General features: G+C 40.9%; 2 protein-coding genes across 3 annotated transcripts in view; both read left to right on the forward strand.

The window, feature by feature from the left end:
• Window positions 1-9,795, forward strand: part of LOC131578974 (transmembrane protease serine 11E-like) — a 39,796-nt gene extending 30,001 nt beyond the window's left edge. Inside the window, exons 7-11 of the mRNA XM_058838327.1 lie at window positions 4,021-4,059; window positions 6,037-6,232; window positions 7,034-7,293; window positions 8,062-8,204; window positions 9,540-9,795. Coding sequence (XP_058694310.1) covers window positions 4,021-4,059; window positions 6,037-6,232; window positions 7,034-7,293; window positions 8,062-8,204; window positions 9,540-9,701 — 800 coding nt within the window. The 3' untranslated portion in view covers window positions 9,702-9,795. The remainder of the gene's footprint in view (window positions 1-4,020; window positions 4,060-6,036; window positions 6,233-7,033; window positions 7,294-8,061; window positions 8,205-9,539) is intronic.
• Window positions 9,796-16,042: 6,247 nt separating this feature from the next.
• The window catches only part of UBA6 (ubiquitin like modifier activating enzyme 6), a 29,099-nt gene continuing 28,277 nt past the window's right edge, over window positions 16,043-16,864 (forward strand). The window contains exons 1-2 of one of the 2 annotated variants that reach the window (XM_058838552.1): window positions 16,043-16,172; window positions 16,456-16,495. The gene's annotated coding sequence lies outside the window, so the exon portion shown is untranslated. Of the gene's footprint in view, window positions 16,173-16,455; window positions 16,584-16,864 lie in introns of both variants that reach the window. The other variant, XM_058838551.1, reaches the window with a different exon arrangement.

Raw genomic sequence — 16,864 nt, forward strand, 5'->3', positions numbered from 1 at the left:
ACTGGGTGAGGCCCCTGTTTCTGAGGTAGCTAAAAATTTTCTAATTCTCTCTCCTTTTGAGAAAGTTGTTATTAAAATGTGGTGAAGAACATTGGGAAAAATGCTTTCTCTGCTCCCTGGTGCATTTCCCAAAGCTGTGCTTCAAATACATTTCCAGGAATGTGTTATGAGTATTGAAGCACATACTCTTTCTTATTTTTGTTTACAATCCTTTCCTCCATTCATACCCATTTTAAGATAATCTCTACCTTACCTTCTCTGTGTGAAAAAAAATATCTTAGACAAGCAAGAAGTGGGAACTTGGTATAGTAGAGGATGGAACAGTTTGCTTTTGGGACTAGAAGTTATGTTTTCACATCTAGAAAATCTATTGGTGTAGAAACCTATAAAGAAAAGTAAGTTTCTTTTATGAAGCAACACCTGTGAAAAATTATGTAATTGGGTAAAACTGCATCAGATTTTTAAAGCATTCATCATCTTTAATTTTGCAGCCATCTCTGGCCCTTTTTATGCTGAAAATGCATAATATCCCCTAGTAATTAATTTGCTTGTCCTGCTTGCATTATGTCAATATAATGTCTGATACACTTATGTCACAGAGTTCTGTCTGATCTTTTCCTTTTAACATAAACACTGTTTATGTTACGTTAATTTTGTCTGTGGATAAAATTAAATGAGGCAGTGGACACATGACAGGTTCCTCTGATGCAGTGACACTGATATTATTTATAGATCTAGCAAAATCAGCACATTTTTTCACAGGAACCTGTGAACCTCTCACCAAGAAGATGTCCTGTTCACTCTGCAGTTTACTATGAGCACTTCCTTCCGTGTTTGCTCAAACACATATGTTGAGGAGTAAAAAAGTTCTTTACTGATAATTTATTAACCTTTAATAGTAAATGCAAGTTAATCGAAATTAAGAATTTAAGTGTGGTTTAGAGTTATTTTGTTTAATAAATATGTAAAACAACTGTATTAACAAAATTGCTTATCCATTTGGAGAACAGAGCTCTCTTCCAAGAGATGGAATCCCTAAGCTGCATTTCAATAGATTGGTGTGATTTTAGTTTAAACATTCATTTATAATTATAGTTAAGCAAGCTTGAATTCATTAGGAAGCTCCATTTTATAGGTATTCAATGCAGGTTCAAGTGGAACTTGTTTACTGCAGAAGCTTGAACACTGTTTTCCTAAATGTGGCACAAACAACTACTTTTGCAGCCATATGCGGTTGGGACAAGATATGACACTTTAATTGTTACTAATTGATGCTTTTTCTTGGTAGTGCAAACAACTAGGGCAACTAGTAAATGAGCAGGGCAGAGAAATTGTCTCTCGTGCCTTACAAGTGATTGCTTCAAGGCAGGGCTTGCAACACGTTGGCTGGCAAATTAAGAACATCTGTGCTCTTGATCAGGCCAAAATGTGAAGCTGGTAACAAATGAAGGCAAGCCCCTAACAAGGTAAACCAGTAAGCAACCTGAATATCAGTGGTATCATGTAATGCAAAGTGCTCCCTGCTTTTGATGGGATCAACTGCGGGCTCAGCTTATCTGAAAATAGGGTCAGTTCCTTCAGTTTCCAAACACCTGCATGTGCTCTGCGTTTGGGACCCTACCCTAGTGAATACAGCCCTGAATTTGCTGGCAGACTATCACTGGCCTTTTTCCTTTAGCAGTGATGGGTAGGGGAGTATAGCAATTGCACAGTAGTGATATAAAATACGCTGATATTCAAAGCTGGACAGACTAGCAGTGTGTGTGGGAAAGGCTTGTTTCTCCAATTACACAGCAGTTAATCTAAGTGAAAGCAATGGGTAAAATTTTGCCCATGTGAGGTTTGTACTTTTTTTCTAGGTGCCTCATAAAAAGGCAAACAGAGATATAGACAAGTGCCTTGCAGGGCACCTGTGACTCACAGCAAAACTCAATGCAGTGGGAACATGCCAATTGAATTGCTTCCGGCACTGCACTTGAACAAGCTGGTTGTTCCTTTTGTCTTCTCAATGAGCTTTGCAACATAATGTAAGTGATAATAATTGGCTGCAGGCTTTATAATTATGAATTATGGGGTAAATGTCTCTCCACCCAGAGAAAAGCTAAAAAACATTGTTGTCGATATTGCACTTAAAGGCAAAAGGTCCCCTTTCATTGTGAATTACATTTGTTGGTTTCTTACCAGTTTCCAGACATGCAGTATTGGTGTGACTCAAATGATGAACCAGTTCTGAAGGCTGTATGAATTTCTAGGAAAACACTGGTTGCTCATCATAGTTGAAAGAAACAAGTAGGGCCAGATTTTTCAAAGCACTTCTGGCCAATCTAAATATACAGAGGAAGTGGCCAAATCCTTAGTACAGTTTAGCAAACAGTAATGTTTACACCACTGTTGAATCTCTCTGCCAACCTAGCTTTTGCTCTGTGGTATTACTCCATTTTGATGTCAGGGTTCTAGGAGAGAACCAACCATATTATCCATGGAAATTCACAGAATACAACTAGCATTACTGAAATGCAAAATTACGTGTGCTTTTAGTGTTTTCCTCCTCTTTTCATATGAATTGAGAAAGTACAAATGAGCATTTTTATTTGAGAGAGGACCTTGGAAGTTGTGTCTTATCTGCCAGTGAAACGTAATTATCTTCATGATGTGAACAGTTCCTTTTTATAGTGAATAAGACTTCAGTTCCTTCTATAGTAAATAGACTGTGAACTAAAAATGTCCAATTTTAACTCATCTCCCATCCTTATAAAATAAAGCAGTGGTTGCACATACACATGGCAGCCCTAGCACTGCCTTTGTTCTGTAATATTCCCTGCAGAACAAGCAGTACATGTGCTGGAGTTGTGCTTGTTTCCTTTTTTTCCTATCATAATCTGCTTACTGTCACATTAAGAAATGAATGAGCACACATCTGACACTGGTGGATTGCAAACAGACAATTCACCCTGCATACCTGTGGGAGTGTCAAGCCTGCCAGCAAAACACATGTGATACAAACCCAACAGGTGACAAGTATGAGCCAGAGCCCTTTGCATTCAAAAGAGACTCCTCCAGACTTGGTGTAGGTTTGGCTCAAAACTAGGATATTATTCTGTGTAGCAGCAAAGAGAAATGAAGGAAGTGGATAAGGATAGGGATCTGCTAAGAAAGCCTATCCAGACACAAAATACGAAGTTGTTGACACTAGTATAGAATCTCTATATAATTAAAAAACTGTATTGAAACAGTGATTTAAAAAAAAAAAAGTATTATTTTTAAAATTGTTTTGAATGTTGGAAACTACAGTGGTAGCTCTAGTGGAAAAAGCATTCTGGAAGAAAAGGGATAGATTTAAACCTTGAGCCAATGCTTGCTACCATCAGCATGAGCATGCCATGTTTCCAGTAAACATAGAACATGCATGTTAATGGAGGGAATGTATTGCTAGAACCTGCTGTGTCATGCACTAAATTGCTATGAACTATCTATTTTAGTATCAATAGTGTATCAATAAGATAGGAGAAAGGAGAGTGAGCCACTGTTATTGTAAGCTTCCATTGCTGCAGTGGAGTGCCTTCTGATCTTGAAGAGGGCACAGAGTACCAGATCTCCTCTGGTACTCTGGGTATAATACTCTGGCCCTGTCTTGGGTATAATATATGAACTGCTGTTTGGTTTTCTTTTTTTGCAAAATAGAGGAGCTTCAAAAATTTCCACCATAAAAATTTCTCCCCAACAAAACTGTAGATCTTGAGTAATACAAGACTTGTTTTGTCTGTACTGCGCTCCAGAAACAATGGGGGCCAGCAAGAAGAGAGCCTGGTCCTCAGATAGTACTGACTGCAGAGCAGGTCAACAGTCAGCACATGAACATGATCACATATAAGCTCCCCTGGTTTCTCTAGCAGCCCCTCAGCCATGCCTCCTGTGTGCCCTGTACTCAAATAGCTTTTGGGGGGATGACCATGAGAATGAGGAATCTTGTCTGTTCTGGCCTGGCCTTACCCTGATTGTTTGTTTGTTTGTTTGTTTCAGATGTGGAGCCACAAAGAGCAGAAGCCATCTTCAATGACAGTAAGTGAGGCTTTTTTAAACATCAGAAGTCTCATCTCCAACTTTTAAAATTAGCATTAAGAGTCCCTGCACACTTTTCCTGGCCCTTAAGAGCCTTTTCTCCTTCTTCTGTCTAAGGAATGTGACCTTGTACTCTCAGAAATTTGGACTATGTCATTTTCTTCAGCATGCATTAAAGGAGAGAGGTACCACAAGGAAATGTATAGAAATTACATCAGCCTGTGGTTAAAATGAAAATGTTCTGGAATTTGGAATGACTGACAGCACAAAATTTTTCCTCATTGAAATATATGGAAATGTGACTGGCCTTCTCAATGCATTACTGTAGGGGTTAGATAGAGATACCTTGTTTTAGAGATTTTTTTAAGTTTCCGAGAAAGAAGTCAGCTTGCTTGGAGATAAAATAGTCATAAAAGCTATCTTTGCTTACAAGTTGTGTTTCTTTTAACGCTGAGAATGATTAATTCCTTATCAATAAGCTGTCAAACAATGGAAGATTAAATTACATCACTTTTTGGGTCTAATGTAGGTGCTGGTGTTCTGGGACACTAATGGAGTTGAGTTTTATCCCTGTGTTTTGAACATTGACTGCTCAGGTGGTTGATAGGATTGTTCAGTTTTAGGACCATTTACTGAGGATTATATAGAGCTTTCAGGAGGGAAAAATGTTAGTTCAGACAGTCTTTTGAACTATGGTATATTCTGAAGTTTGTCTTTTGCACAGAAGTTTTGGACAGGTAGATTTAGATTTCACTGACTTCCTTCATTGTGGTTTTAAATCTCAGAAGAGGGCAGACTCTGCACTGAGCCTATGAACTTCTAAATGTGGTTTAACTTTTCTTTCTTCTAAATTTATGAACAGCTTTTAGTCTGCTGTGGTACTCCTGCCACTTTTGATCATGAACATTAACATAATGTTGTGCAGATCCTAGCAGGAAAGGGATGAGATAACACTCTCTGTGGCTCCAGTTTTCACTTCTGAGGACTTCAAGGGCCCTGGGCCTGGAAGCTCCTCAGTGATGAATTACCGAGTTCTGCTTTGGCCCCTTCTGGGTCACTTTCTGGGAGACGAGCCGTGCAGCAATGGTTTGGATTGTGCGGTCACTACGCAAATAATTCTCATCTTTGTCTCTTTTTCAATGAATTGGGATAGTCCTGTGTGTCAACTTTCCTAATGTCTAGCTGAAATTGGGACCTGGATGAAAACTAGTGGGTCTTGGTCCAGGTAGGATGGATTTGATGCTGTTTGGATGGGAGAAGGCGGCTGAAGTAGGTCTTTTCATTGAAGAAGTTTCTAAAGCTCTGCAGGAGCTTCAGCTGCTCCTGAATATCCTGAGTTTAACAGTTGAAACTATGTATATTTCAATTTCTCTCTGGGTTTGGACAAAAATTCTTATTTTGTGTCATGGATGCATACCATGCTGGAGGTATCCATGCCTTTTCTCATCTCTGGTTGGAGTAGTGTGATGCTCTTTGCTTGAAGTGCCTCTCTAGGTCCACTTGCAGGCTGCAGTGATCAGTTGCTTGTCTCTAGGTGACATCTTGCTGATGTAATCTGCGTGCATGCATGGTAAAAACCCACAACTTGGATCATTCCCATGTTAGGTTTTGCCTTTTTCATATTTTATCTAATGAGAAATTGCCTGGGACATTAAAGTCAGCAATGCCTCTATTTGGGAATTGTCTTGGGTGTGTGGTGAAGGTTTTGATTCCTGAGTCGGGCTGCTCACACAGCTAAGCCTGAATGTTTGACCATCATGGCTTTCAATGATAGTCAGTTGTTCCTTCAGGCTTCTAACACATGGGTTGTGCATGAGGAGCTCTGATTTGGGCAGATTGGTGGAAGGTATGTTTTCTTGTTGATGTCAATACATTTTCACAGAATGTAAGTGGTAATTTTACATATGTTTCCCACAGCCATTTGCAGGATTTACTAAACAGAAGTGTAGCTAATACTCTCTTTGTCCTTTCTGACAGTCTGTGGGTTACGGCAGAATAGATCCGTCAAGTCGATGGCAAAATCCTCATCGCTGAGAATTGTTGGCGGATTGTCTTCTGCAGAGACTGGAGATTGGCCATGGCAGGCCAGTTTGCAGTACAATAACATCCACCGCTGTGGTGCAACACTCATCAGCAACACATGGCTGGTATCTGCAGCTCACTGCTTCAGAGAGTAAGTTCCCATCTTAGAATCTGCTGCAGAATGTGCCCCTTCTGTATCAAGTTGTGTGGCTCTCCAGATTTGCACCACACCCCTGACTCTTTCCCAGAGAAACAATTTTGGAAGAGAAAAGTCAGGGTTAAGTAGGCCCATCAGCTGGATGTTTCAATGAGAAATTAAAGACTGGCCCTCGGGAGCAGAACTGGCAATTTTATGAGTGAAAATCTATAGTCACTTGGCGTACTGACCAAAGAAGTGCAGAAAAGGTAAGGTGAGTGAAATGGTGGAGTATTCATTTCCTGTTATACTTTACATTCCTTAAACGTATGCCTTTGTGTTGCAATGGGGTTGCTGCCACTGCAGACTGCTACCAGCAGTTACCATCCCATGTTCCTGCCCCTCTGTTCAGCCATGCACTCCCAGCTTTTTTTGTTTAAAGCATGGCAATTGTGAAGCTGCAGGGTATTTTAAAATGGAGCAGTTGATTGAACAGATTATCAATGTGCGAAAAGAGTAAGGGAAATGCAGAGTTTACAGCAGAAGAGCTTTGGATTTGATAACACCCTATGGCCACACAATGGTTAGATCAGGGACAAGGGGCAGGGGAGGAGTACAAGACCGTGGCTGAGGAGGGAATGCAGGAGTGCCCTCTCCTAGCAGCAGCCCACAATTCTGTTATGGAAAGGGATGGATGCCACAGCTGTCTAGTAGGGAGCTGGCTTGAAGGAGTTTTACAATAAAGGTACTCTGCAAATTTAAAGTCCCAAACACGTATTTACAGCAAAATACTTACAGCACTCTTACCTTTTTCAGCATGACTCACCCTCAGAAGTGGACTGCTACTTTTGGAGCTCTTTTGAAGCCACCAAGCTTGAAGCGATCAGTCAAGACAATTATTATCCATGAGAAGTACCTCTACCCAGAACATGACTATGACATTGCTCTTGTGCAGCTCTCCAAACGAGTAGAGTTCACGAGCAGCATACACCGTGTCTGTCTGCCAGAGCCATCTCAGACTTTTCCCTACAATATTTACGCTGTCATCACAGGCTGGGGGGCTCTCACTAATGATGGTGAGTCCTGAGTCTGCCTGGTAACCTGTATAGTCCATAAACAGCGACTCTGAGTGAATTGATATCACTTCTGTAGCCACATGTGATGTGACAGCAAGCTAATATTTGCAATAGGTTTGACTAGTTGTAGGCATCAGTTTCTTGTTCTGAAAGTAGAGTGGATAAAGACAGAACTACAGTCCACTGGAGCAAAAAAAAAAAAAAAAGAGACTCTTTTGTTTTCCCAGCCTTTCCATTTCATACTGTAAATTCATAAGAAAGGTAGCCATGCACATGTTTATATAGCACCTAAAAAACTATTTTGCCAGCACTAGTCAGAAGCTACAGATAACTGTGAGCTTTCAGGTAAATGTGGAGAGTGAGCTGTGAATTACCCAAGCTCACGCTATTCCACGCCACACAAAGAGTAGATCTAGCAATGGAATCAAGATATCTTCTTTTTGTATCATCTGCTCAAGGTGCTAGGTAATTTGTGTTCCATGGAACATTTGTGTTATGTGGAACGTGTGTAAAATATATGGCTTTACACTTCAGGCACTATGTACCATGTGATCTTGACTTCAGTCTTAATGGTTCAGCTCCTAAGTGAGTCTGTGATTCTGTGTACATTCTCCTTAAGGGCCTGACCTAGGCAGATCAACAAGCAAAACCTCCACATTAAACCAAGTCAAGTTGGTCTTCCATAAGAGGACATTAAACACTCTTCCTGTATATTAACCACTGCAAAGTAATTATGCTGATAAATACCCAAATTGTATTTTCTCTCAGGTCCAGCCCCAAATGCTCTTCAGGAGGCAACAGTGAAACTTATTGACTCAGACACTTGCAACAGAGAAGAAGTGTATGATGGAGACATAACACCCAGGATGTTGTGTGCAGGATATTTGGAAGGAGGAGTAGATGCTTGTCAGGTAATTGTAGCTGAAAACCAGAAAGGAAAACTATTTTAATGGTGACTGCAGTACCTGGTTGATCAAATCTTAATGGACAGTGTATTAGTCCTTTAAATAGGCTCCATTCGGAATTTAGTTATAAAGTGAAATAGCATTTAGTACCCACCATGTAGCACTAAATGCTGTTATACTAATCATGAGCTAAAATTTAAATGTCTCAAGCAGCTAACACCAGATATCTCTAGAGATGAGAAGGAAGAAGGTTAAGAGTGTTAAATTACCAGAAAAAATGCACGGTCACTCACTGAAATTAAATTCTGGGCTGGATCATATCATAAGAGATCTGTTACAATGTGATCTTTGGTAACAGACTTGGCTCAGTGAAAGGAAAACTGTCTGAAACAAAGAAAACTATTACGAACGTAGGTGTAAAAGAATGGGAAGGAAACATGCATGCTGCAGGTTTGCAAATGCTGCAAGGAAATGCTTATGTTCAAAGAAAAATATTTCCATAGTGATAACTTTTTAAAACATAATCTGTATTTATGTTATTTTTAAAGATTGTCCTCTTAAAGTGCTGGTTCAATACAGACTCTTAATCCGAGTCCTGCAGACTTTTTGCCCAAAGAAAAACTCTCTGCAGAATAAGCCTGGGAAGCTCATTCCTCTGTTCCTGGCTCAGCACTGAAAAGACATAAGCAGAAGGGTGCAACTGCTGTTTAGTTCAGTAAACAATTTTGGTGAAAGCTGTGGAATTTGGTCTTTTGCATAAGGATTGCCTCTCAGACTGCAAGGTTTCCAGTTTAACTATTATTACCATGTCATGCTATTAACCATATCAGAATTGAGCCTTGAAAAATGGATAATACCTTAAGGAGATATCAGCTAACTAGAAGACCAAGTTCTTGATGAAAGCTCCAAGCAAAAGGAGCTCTAAGCTCCTTTTTGAAACATTGCTGAAAGTGACTAAAATTATTTATTTTAAGGATAGAAATGACTATTAAAACCTATTAAAAAAAGGTTCCTGCTGTCTTAGATTGCTGCCTATACTGGTGTTTCTGTTCTCTGTACGAGGAAGAAGACAAGGCAGGTAGGAAGCAGTAGATCACAAAACAGAACAGAAGTTTTTGTTAGGTTTTTTACTGAGACAGAGGTTGGGGGTCCCCTGGCAAACAGGAGAATGCCACAGACTTCTGGCTCAAGTTTCAGAAACAGTCTGAATTCTGCACAAATGGCTGCTCTTGAAATACTGCTTGTTAACTTATTTTATAGGATAGACCCTCCCATCTTTGGAGAGAATTGTATTTTCTCTTCTGATCAATTAAATATTTTTTCCCCCTCCTCTTTTTCTAGGGGGACTCTGGGGGACCACTGGTTACTCCAGACTCTAGACTGATGTGGTACCTCGTGGGAATAGTGAGCTGGGGAGATGAATGTGCCAAGCCAAATAAACCTGGAGTTTATACACGAGTGACTTATTTCCGTGACTGGATTACCACAAAAACAGGCATCTAATTCCAAAGTAAAAAATGGATTTAACTACATAGACTACATGTAACTCATATTTGTCTGTAATTCTGAAAAGTTATTTTTTTAGTATATATATTCCTATGTAATTTTGGTTGAAGCAACCTTAGTCCACAGCAAGCGCTGTCTTTGCTGTCAGAGATCCTAACCCCTTCTGAATTCATGCTAAATGTATGAAATTGCCTGCCTCATCTTTGAGCTGTGAAACTTTCTCCCTTACCAGAAATTATGAACTGACATTATTAAAATTACATTTGAAAAATATCCATTTACCTGCTTTATAAATGCAAACATTTTCCAGGAGAAAAGAAAAAAAAAAAGAGAAATTTTTCTTCAGCCGTGGTCAACTTCTGCAGCTGAATCTTCCTCCTCCAGTAAAGCAAATGCTGTCACAGCTGTATTTCTAGCAAAGTGGACCCTTGATGATTATTCTTGTTAAGAGACTATCATCTGCACTGACTCCAGCTGAGAACCTGGATGCTCACCTTGCTCTGAGGCCTTGGTAACTAAGAGCGGATTGGCAGAAACGAGGTTAGGTCCTAGCTAAGGAAAAGCAGGATTTCTGTGCTTGCAGGAGGTTGGAAGGGGAAAGAGAAAAGCTTGATGTTCTTATTGCAAAGCACATTTTAAACAAGAATGTTTTTGTGGATTCTGTGAAGTTCAAGATGCTTGAAGTTGCTATTGTGGAAGTGTTTCATCACAACATTGTGCTGCTGCTTCTGTACCTGTTGTCTTCTAGATCTACTCTGTTCAACACACAGTATGCTTAAGATGCAGAAACACAAGCTCTACCCAAACTGTTTTTTTAAAAAAAGAGTGTGCCCCCATGAACAAAATCCCTAGAAAGAAATATGGCATTTAAATTTGTTCTAAAGGAAAAATAAATATTCACCGCAAATGAACTGGGAACTACCTATTTTGGTCAAGAAACAGCACACTTTTCCAAGGGCATGCCAGCCAGCGGAAACCATCTCACTGCAAAGAAAGTGATTACTGATAGTTCATTGATGGATTCATCTCTGCCATGAATGAATATGATCCTGAATATGAATATGTCTTATGAGGATGAAGAGTAATTCTGTATTAAAGAGCTTCAGAGTAAATGCAATCCTTACATATTGATTAAGCACTTTTCCTACCTCTATGCACAACCTCTCATGGACTACAGGTGGAAGGGGGTCATCTAGAGCCAAGGTCTTCAATATGGGGATCCAAAATGTCACTCTAGTACTGTCGTCTGCAGTCTTCAAATGGCCACTGGACTGCCTAGGCTCTGAATGCAGGACTCACAGGAGTCTGTACAAGATATGCATGAAACTGCAAGTCCCACAGCTGCACCTACTACAGCTGAAAATTCTGCTCAAGCATCCTGCTTCCCCCACTGCTCAGGACTGGATCTCTCCTCAGCCTTCCTACTGTACAAGCTCTCCAATAATCAGAATCCCTGGGAATGAGATGTTTGGCATTTCTTGAAAACTCACACCCTGAATTACAAGTGTACATATGAATGGAAAAACCTATGTTTAAGGCTTGGTGGTGTAGGAGGGGTTGTCTGTTATTGGGCTACTTCCAGTCATTCTGTGTATGTTTTGAATTTTGGTAAAGACAAGTTGCCTTATCTCAGAAAGAAATCTACTGAAGATTTTAGAGTAGTTTTAGTTTCAAATTAGTAGTACCTTTATTCAGATTTTCCATGTCATTGTAAAAAGAAAAGGATCTTTGGGCAGTTAGGATAGTTAGATGCAGCAAATCCATTTCCTTAATTTATTGATGAAGTTTGTAATTTATGCACTTTTGAGTTGCTGCTATTTTTCAGTTAAGAATTTACTCCAGGCCGGGTGCATTTGCAAAACAGAAACTTCATTGAGCTTTGAATTAGATAACCTGAACACACTGTTTTCTTCTAGTGCTCAAGTCCCCATTTTTCAGAGGCATCCTTTGGGAAAAAAAAAAAAAAAAAAAGGTTATATCTAGCTTTTTGTGCCTCTTATTGCTTTGAAAGTGAAAATCATGAAAAGTGTCCTTTACAATCAGCTAATGAATTGTGATTGAAAATAAACAGTAGTTCACTTTCATAGCTACAGCTTTGTTTTGCACTTAAATCTCTTTTTGCATAGCAAATGAAGGGGCAACAATAAGGAGGTGAGGCCCAGATACAGCCCCTAGAAACTGGTTCCTACCTCACACAGTAAGTGGCATGTAAATGCAATAGCTTTAAAATGAGAAAGGCAGCCTTTATTTCAGATTTTCTTGTTGAGTGGCTAAATAGCCAAGAGGTGTGTGGGAGAATGTCTACCTTACTCAGGGAGTCCTGAGCCAGCCAGATGCACTTTTCATAAACTTTTTAGCAAACTGTCTGGCCTGGGTTTGTCTTATATTCCATGTCAGTGTTTTATTTATGATGACTCTGTTTTCTGCCTTAGAGTAAAACAATGAGGCTACTGTGTGATTAAAGAAAAGGTTTTTAAAAGCCTTTTATAATTGTTGATGTTAAGATTTAGCAAGGATTTAAACAAAATAAAGGCAATATGTTTCATAACATTAAATGTATTTAAAAACAAGTGATCTTTTTCTGACCTTTTTCTTTGCATAATAAAAATGATCAAGCTAAAATTTGAATATGATATAAAATACTAAATATCATATAAATACTTCCTTGTTTTATATAAAACAATTATAAAAAGACAGCTTTCTGTCCATTTCCTATTCTAGGAATTGTTTTGTTATTAACAGTGGTTTCAGTGAAGAGAAGGTAAGACATTTGCTTTTCTAAAATACTCAGAGGTGAATTTCAGTTAAGATAGTGCTATGCAAATTTGAGAATGGATCTTTGATTTGAGAACGAAGCTTCACTCAAGAATTCAACACCTTGCTCTTAGGAAAAAACCTGTGTGTGATGTTGCATCTCTGCAAACTGGCTATGGGGAGCTCTGTGCAGCTGCGACAATTCTCCTGAAATTTCCCAGGTAGATTTAAAGCATCAAGAAATGTGTTCCAAACCTCTGTTTATTCAAATTGAGTTGTCTGGGGCTTTCCCAATGCTAATTTTCAGCTTGGAGCAGTAGGAAAGAAAGAAAGAAGCGGCTGATTGCACAAGACCTAATCATGTGAGGAGGTCTGGTTGAATGACATCAATCTGTCATCAGGATTCCTTATGTACGTAAAGCTTGTAGAAAATCCCATTTTGTATCTGCTATTCCTGTTAACAAATTAGATGAGCTGAGAGAGAAAAGTCATTACTAAACTCAATGAATGTTTATCTGGCAACTTGTAGCCTGTGCTGCAGATTCACAGGGATGGAAAAGCTGGCTTTTGCTTTTGGAAATGTAGTCGTACACATCTCAGTGTGAAATCAGCTTAGGTAATTGGTGCCATTGTTTATCTGGATTTATCAACATTATTAACACGGTTTCTAGGAAGGTTTCACTTGCTAGAGCAGCTTTAAGTGGCAAGATCCTTTGGCCCACCCTGCTGGAAGCTGCAGTATTTTAAATATGCCATCAAAATACTCCTGCTCTGCATGGGTTGCCAAAAAGAGGAGACAAAGCCTTGCAAGTCAGCACCTTGCTCCTGCAAGAGCTGAGGGCAAGCCATAGCCTATGGCAGGATGTTTGGAAACCCACTGAAAGATGTTGATGCAGCTTTATGGTAACTTCTGGACTGGCCTGTGTGCTAAACTTGACTGTGTTTGCCTTAGTATTTTCAAATAACACATTTTTAGGGAAAAAGCTACAAGAGTTCTGTCTGTTAATTTGCTTATTAACTAAATCAATCAGGGAAACAAATGTATATCTCCATATCTCCACTATGAAGTCCCCACTAAGAATGTGAAATTGCACCTGTAAACCAGGAAATTAAAGACTAAAAATACCCAAGTGGCTTTGATTTCCCCAGCAGATGGAAAAGAGATTTACAGCTATAACAGCTTCAGCTCCTTTTGAAAATACTGGCTTTAAAGATGTATTCAATACCTGGATGCAGAATGAATCTACAGTGGCGCACATACACTGAAGTTGCAGAGATTTGGGACATGAATAGGCTCAACTCTGGAGGTGGTGATGTTCTCCTGGCCACAGCCTCATCCCACTCATTGCTTCAGCAAGTCTGTAAACTGACAGCTCTGCTTCCTGCCTCAAAAGCTATAACTGACTAATATGATGCAAATATGGAGATGAGGTTTCCTTTAAAATTAATTTATTTAACCAAATTTACCAAGATTTTAATGTCACATGTAGTTTTTAAGAAGAAGGCTATGGGGAAAAAGGAAAGTCAAATGATTCTAGATGTTTCAAATTTTGCAGTCTTAGAAAGATAGGGGAAAACCTGTATGTTTTTTTGATTTGGTACCATCAGCCTAGAGAGTTCCTGAGTACACCTGCTAATTGATGCATTTGGTAACTTGTTTCTTTGGCTTCTGGGGTAAACAGAATCTGCCCATTTCTTTGTGGCATTTTATCTTAGAAGGCCCATATTCATGGTTTCACTGATGGTTAGTGTTTGCCTGGTTACTGCTAAAGGATTACGTGAGAATTAACTGGATGTTGCTGTTTCTCCACTTAGGCAAAAGGCTTGTCAGTATTTGCTGTGACTAAGCAAAATTTGTTTCATGTGAGATGGCTGTATGGATGGGTCTTGAAAAGTGTAATGACCTGGACAAAAAGATGGTAGGTAGAAGATTTTTTAAATTATTATTTCTATAACCCATTTAATGGGTAAGTGCTTGAAAATAAGAATGGTTAGTTTAACCTTGAAAAAAAAAAAAAAAAGGTTAATTTTTAAGGAAAGAAACCACAAATATAAAGACAAAAATCACCAGCAAGACTAAAAATAATGCAAGTGACAAAACTGAAGCTGACTTTTTTTGGTGTCTTTAAACTCTTATTCATTTCTATCTCACTCCCCCATCACTGGGAGTCCTGTTAATTCCGTTCATTAGATACATGCACTACTCTTTGAAATTGCTGTGTTAAAATAATTAAAGTAATTCTTCCATGTTCTGATTTTTATGTATTATGTGAAAAAGCTACAAAGCAAATACCAGCCTTAGCATAAATCCCATTACTGGTAAGGGTTGCAGTCGACATCCCGAACGGCTTTCTCCGATTACCCCGTCCCTGAGTTCGGCATTCCAGGCTTCTACTGGCCTCTAGTGGTTCTCCGAAATTTGCCCACATCTTCTGCAATTATCTCTGCCTGTGTAAACAGCAGTGCAGCAGACAAGAGCCTTCACCCTGAACCTGCCAAGGCACAGTCCAAGTTTGGACGAGCACAGTGTTGTCCAGCTGCTTTGAATTTGTGTTACTGATTAAGTACAAAGGCTGTGTGCGCTGTTGGACAGAGGTGTAAATCTTGAGGGTTGCTAGAACGCTGTTAAAAGAAATGGCAAAATAAGGTGCTGGATGCTCACAAAAAGCACAAAACTTGGGTATTATTGCCCTTACAAGTTCTCCAAACCCCAATCAAGAGAGACAAAAAGCTTGCCTTTTTTTTTTTTTTTCCCCTTGTGTATTCTAAGATGCAGGTAGTTGGTTGGTGTGTTTGGGTTTAAGTTATAAATATTTTAAAATACAAGGTGACTATTCTATATTCACTGTATGCAAAGACACTTTTGAGTCCTTGAATCCCTCCCGTTCTACAAAAGTTGTGCTAATGGTAATCAATAATTATTTAAATTCGTCTCACCTACTCCAGTGATTGGGGTAACAAAAGAGAAGGCAGGGATCAAGGTGAAGGGAGATTAAACTGGGTATGATGGGAAGGTGGGCTGTGCTGGGATCATAATCAAGAGTCTGGGAAATGGGTGAGAAAATATTGATAGGAGGAGATAATTGGTGGTGTGGAGTTGGTGGTGGAGACAGCACAGTGGCTGCTGTGGCTTGGCCTGTCCTGCTTTATCACCACCAAGAGAAAAGGTTTCCACAAGCCTATATACCACCCCGACATGGGCTGGACTTCGGTTTTGATAACTCTCTGCGAAATCTCCTCTACGGCCTTGGCTATTATCTAGTATTTCGCAGCTGGCACTCTAGACCCTTTCAATGAAGTTCTGTTGGGTAGGTAGGTGACATCCCCCTGGCGCTCTCCTGCTAGATACAGAGGCAGGTATCGCAGGTGCAGGGCCCGGAAGCGCTCTCCATCGTCTAAACTGCTCATGCTTGAGCCTAAGGAAGATTTATTAATTTTACTATTTTTAATAGCACCGTGTGTTACTTCTACAGCAGAAAATGGCGGGGATTTCACGGGCTTATGCGTCTCCGGCCGGGCAGTCGCTGCGCAGCTGCCGAAGCGGGGCGGACCCACCCCCTCAGGGCGGCACCGGCCCGGCCCGGCCCCTCATGTCGGCGCAGGCGGGGAAGCGCCGCGGCACCGGTGCTGCCGCTTCCCACCCCTTTCCTGCCTCTTCCCCCTCCGCCGCCGGCTGCGCTCGGGCCTGGATCGCCACGCCAAGGCCGCCGCGGGGTGAGGAGAGCGGGCGGCGGCCGCGGAGGCGGGCGGGGCACGGCGAGCCCGGTGTGGCCCGGGCGGGCGGGCGGCGGTGCCCAGCGCCGCGGGAGCGCCCCGAGAGCGGCGAGTTGGGCTGAAGCCTACAGGCTCTGCTGGGGTCGGGGTGCTGCCGAGGCAGCCCGTGGGCTCTGTCGGGGCACCGCTACATAACCGGGGTGTCGGTGTTCCCGCATTCGCCCGGCTGGGCAGGAAGTGGGTTTGAGGCTCCTCTCTCTCTTTCTCCCCGCCGACTGAACAGGGAGTCTGCATCGACTGGGATCAGCCGCTGGAAGCTCCGGGTAGGTGGTATGAGTCCAGGCCTCTGTGCCATCCCAGCGTGCTGAACAGCGAGTAGTTAACACTGCTTCAGCCTGCGCTGACTCGCAGGTAAGAACACCATGAAACCAGCACACCGCTACAGCTCCTGTGCCCCTGCTGCTCTTCAGAGCATCTTAGTCCTTCTTGGTAACATGTCCCTTCCCCGTTTGTCCCTGGGTTATGTCATGCAAACAGCTGAGGCTTTAAAAAATGAAGCACATTACTTAAGCAGTTAAATACAAGGCTGCTATTGAAACTGGTAGCGTTGGCTTTTAAAAGGAAACAGACAAGTGTATAAACGTTGAGCCTCTGGTAAGAGCTGGGACATAATGTTAGAATGACTTTTTTGC

The sequence above is a fragment of the Poecile atricapillus genome, chromosome 4 (genome assembly GCF_030490865.1).
Source record: "Poecile atricapillus isolate bPoeAtr1 chromosome 4, bPoeAtr1.hap1, whole genome shotgun sequence".
Taxonomy (NCBI): Eukaryota; Metazoa; Chordata; class Aves; order Passeriformes; family Paridae; genus Poecile; species Poecile atricapillus.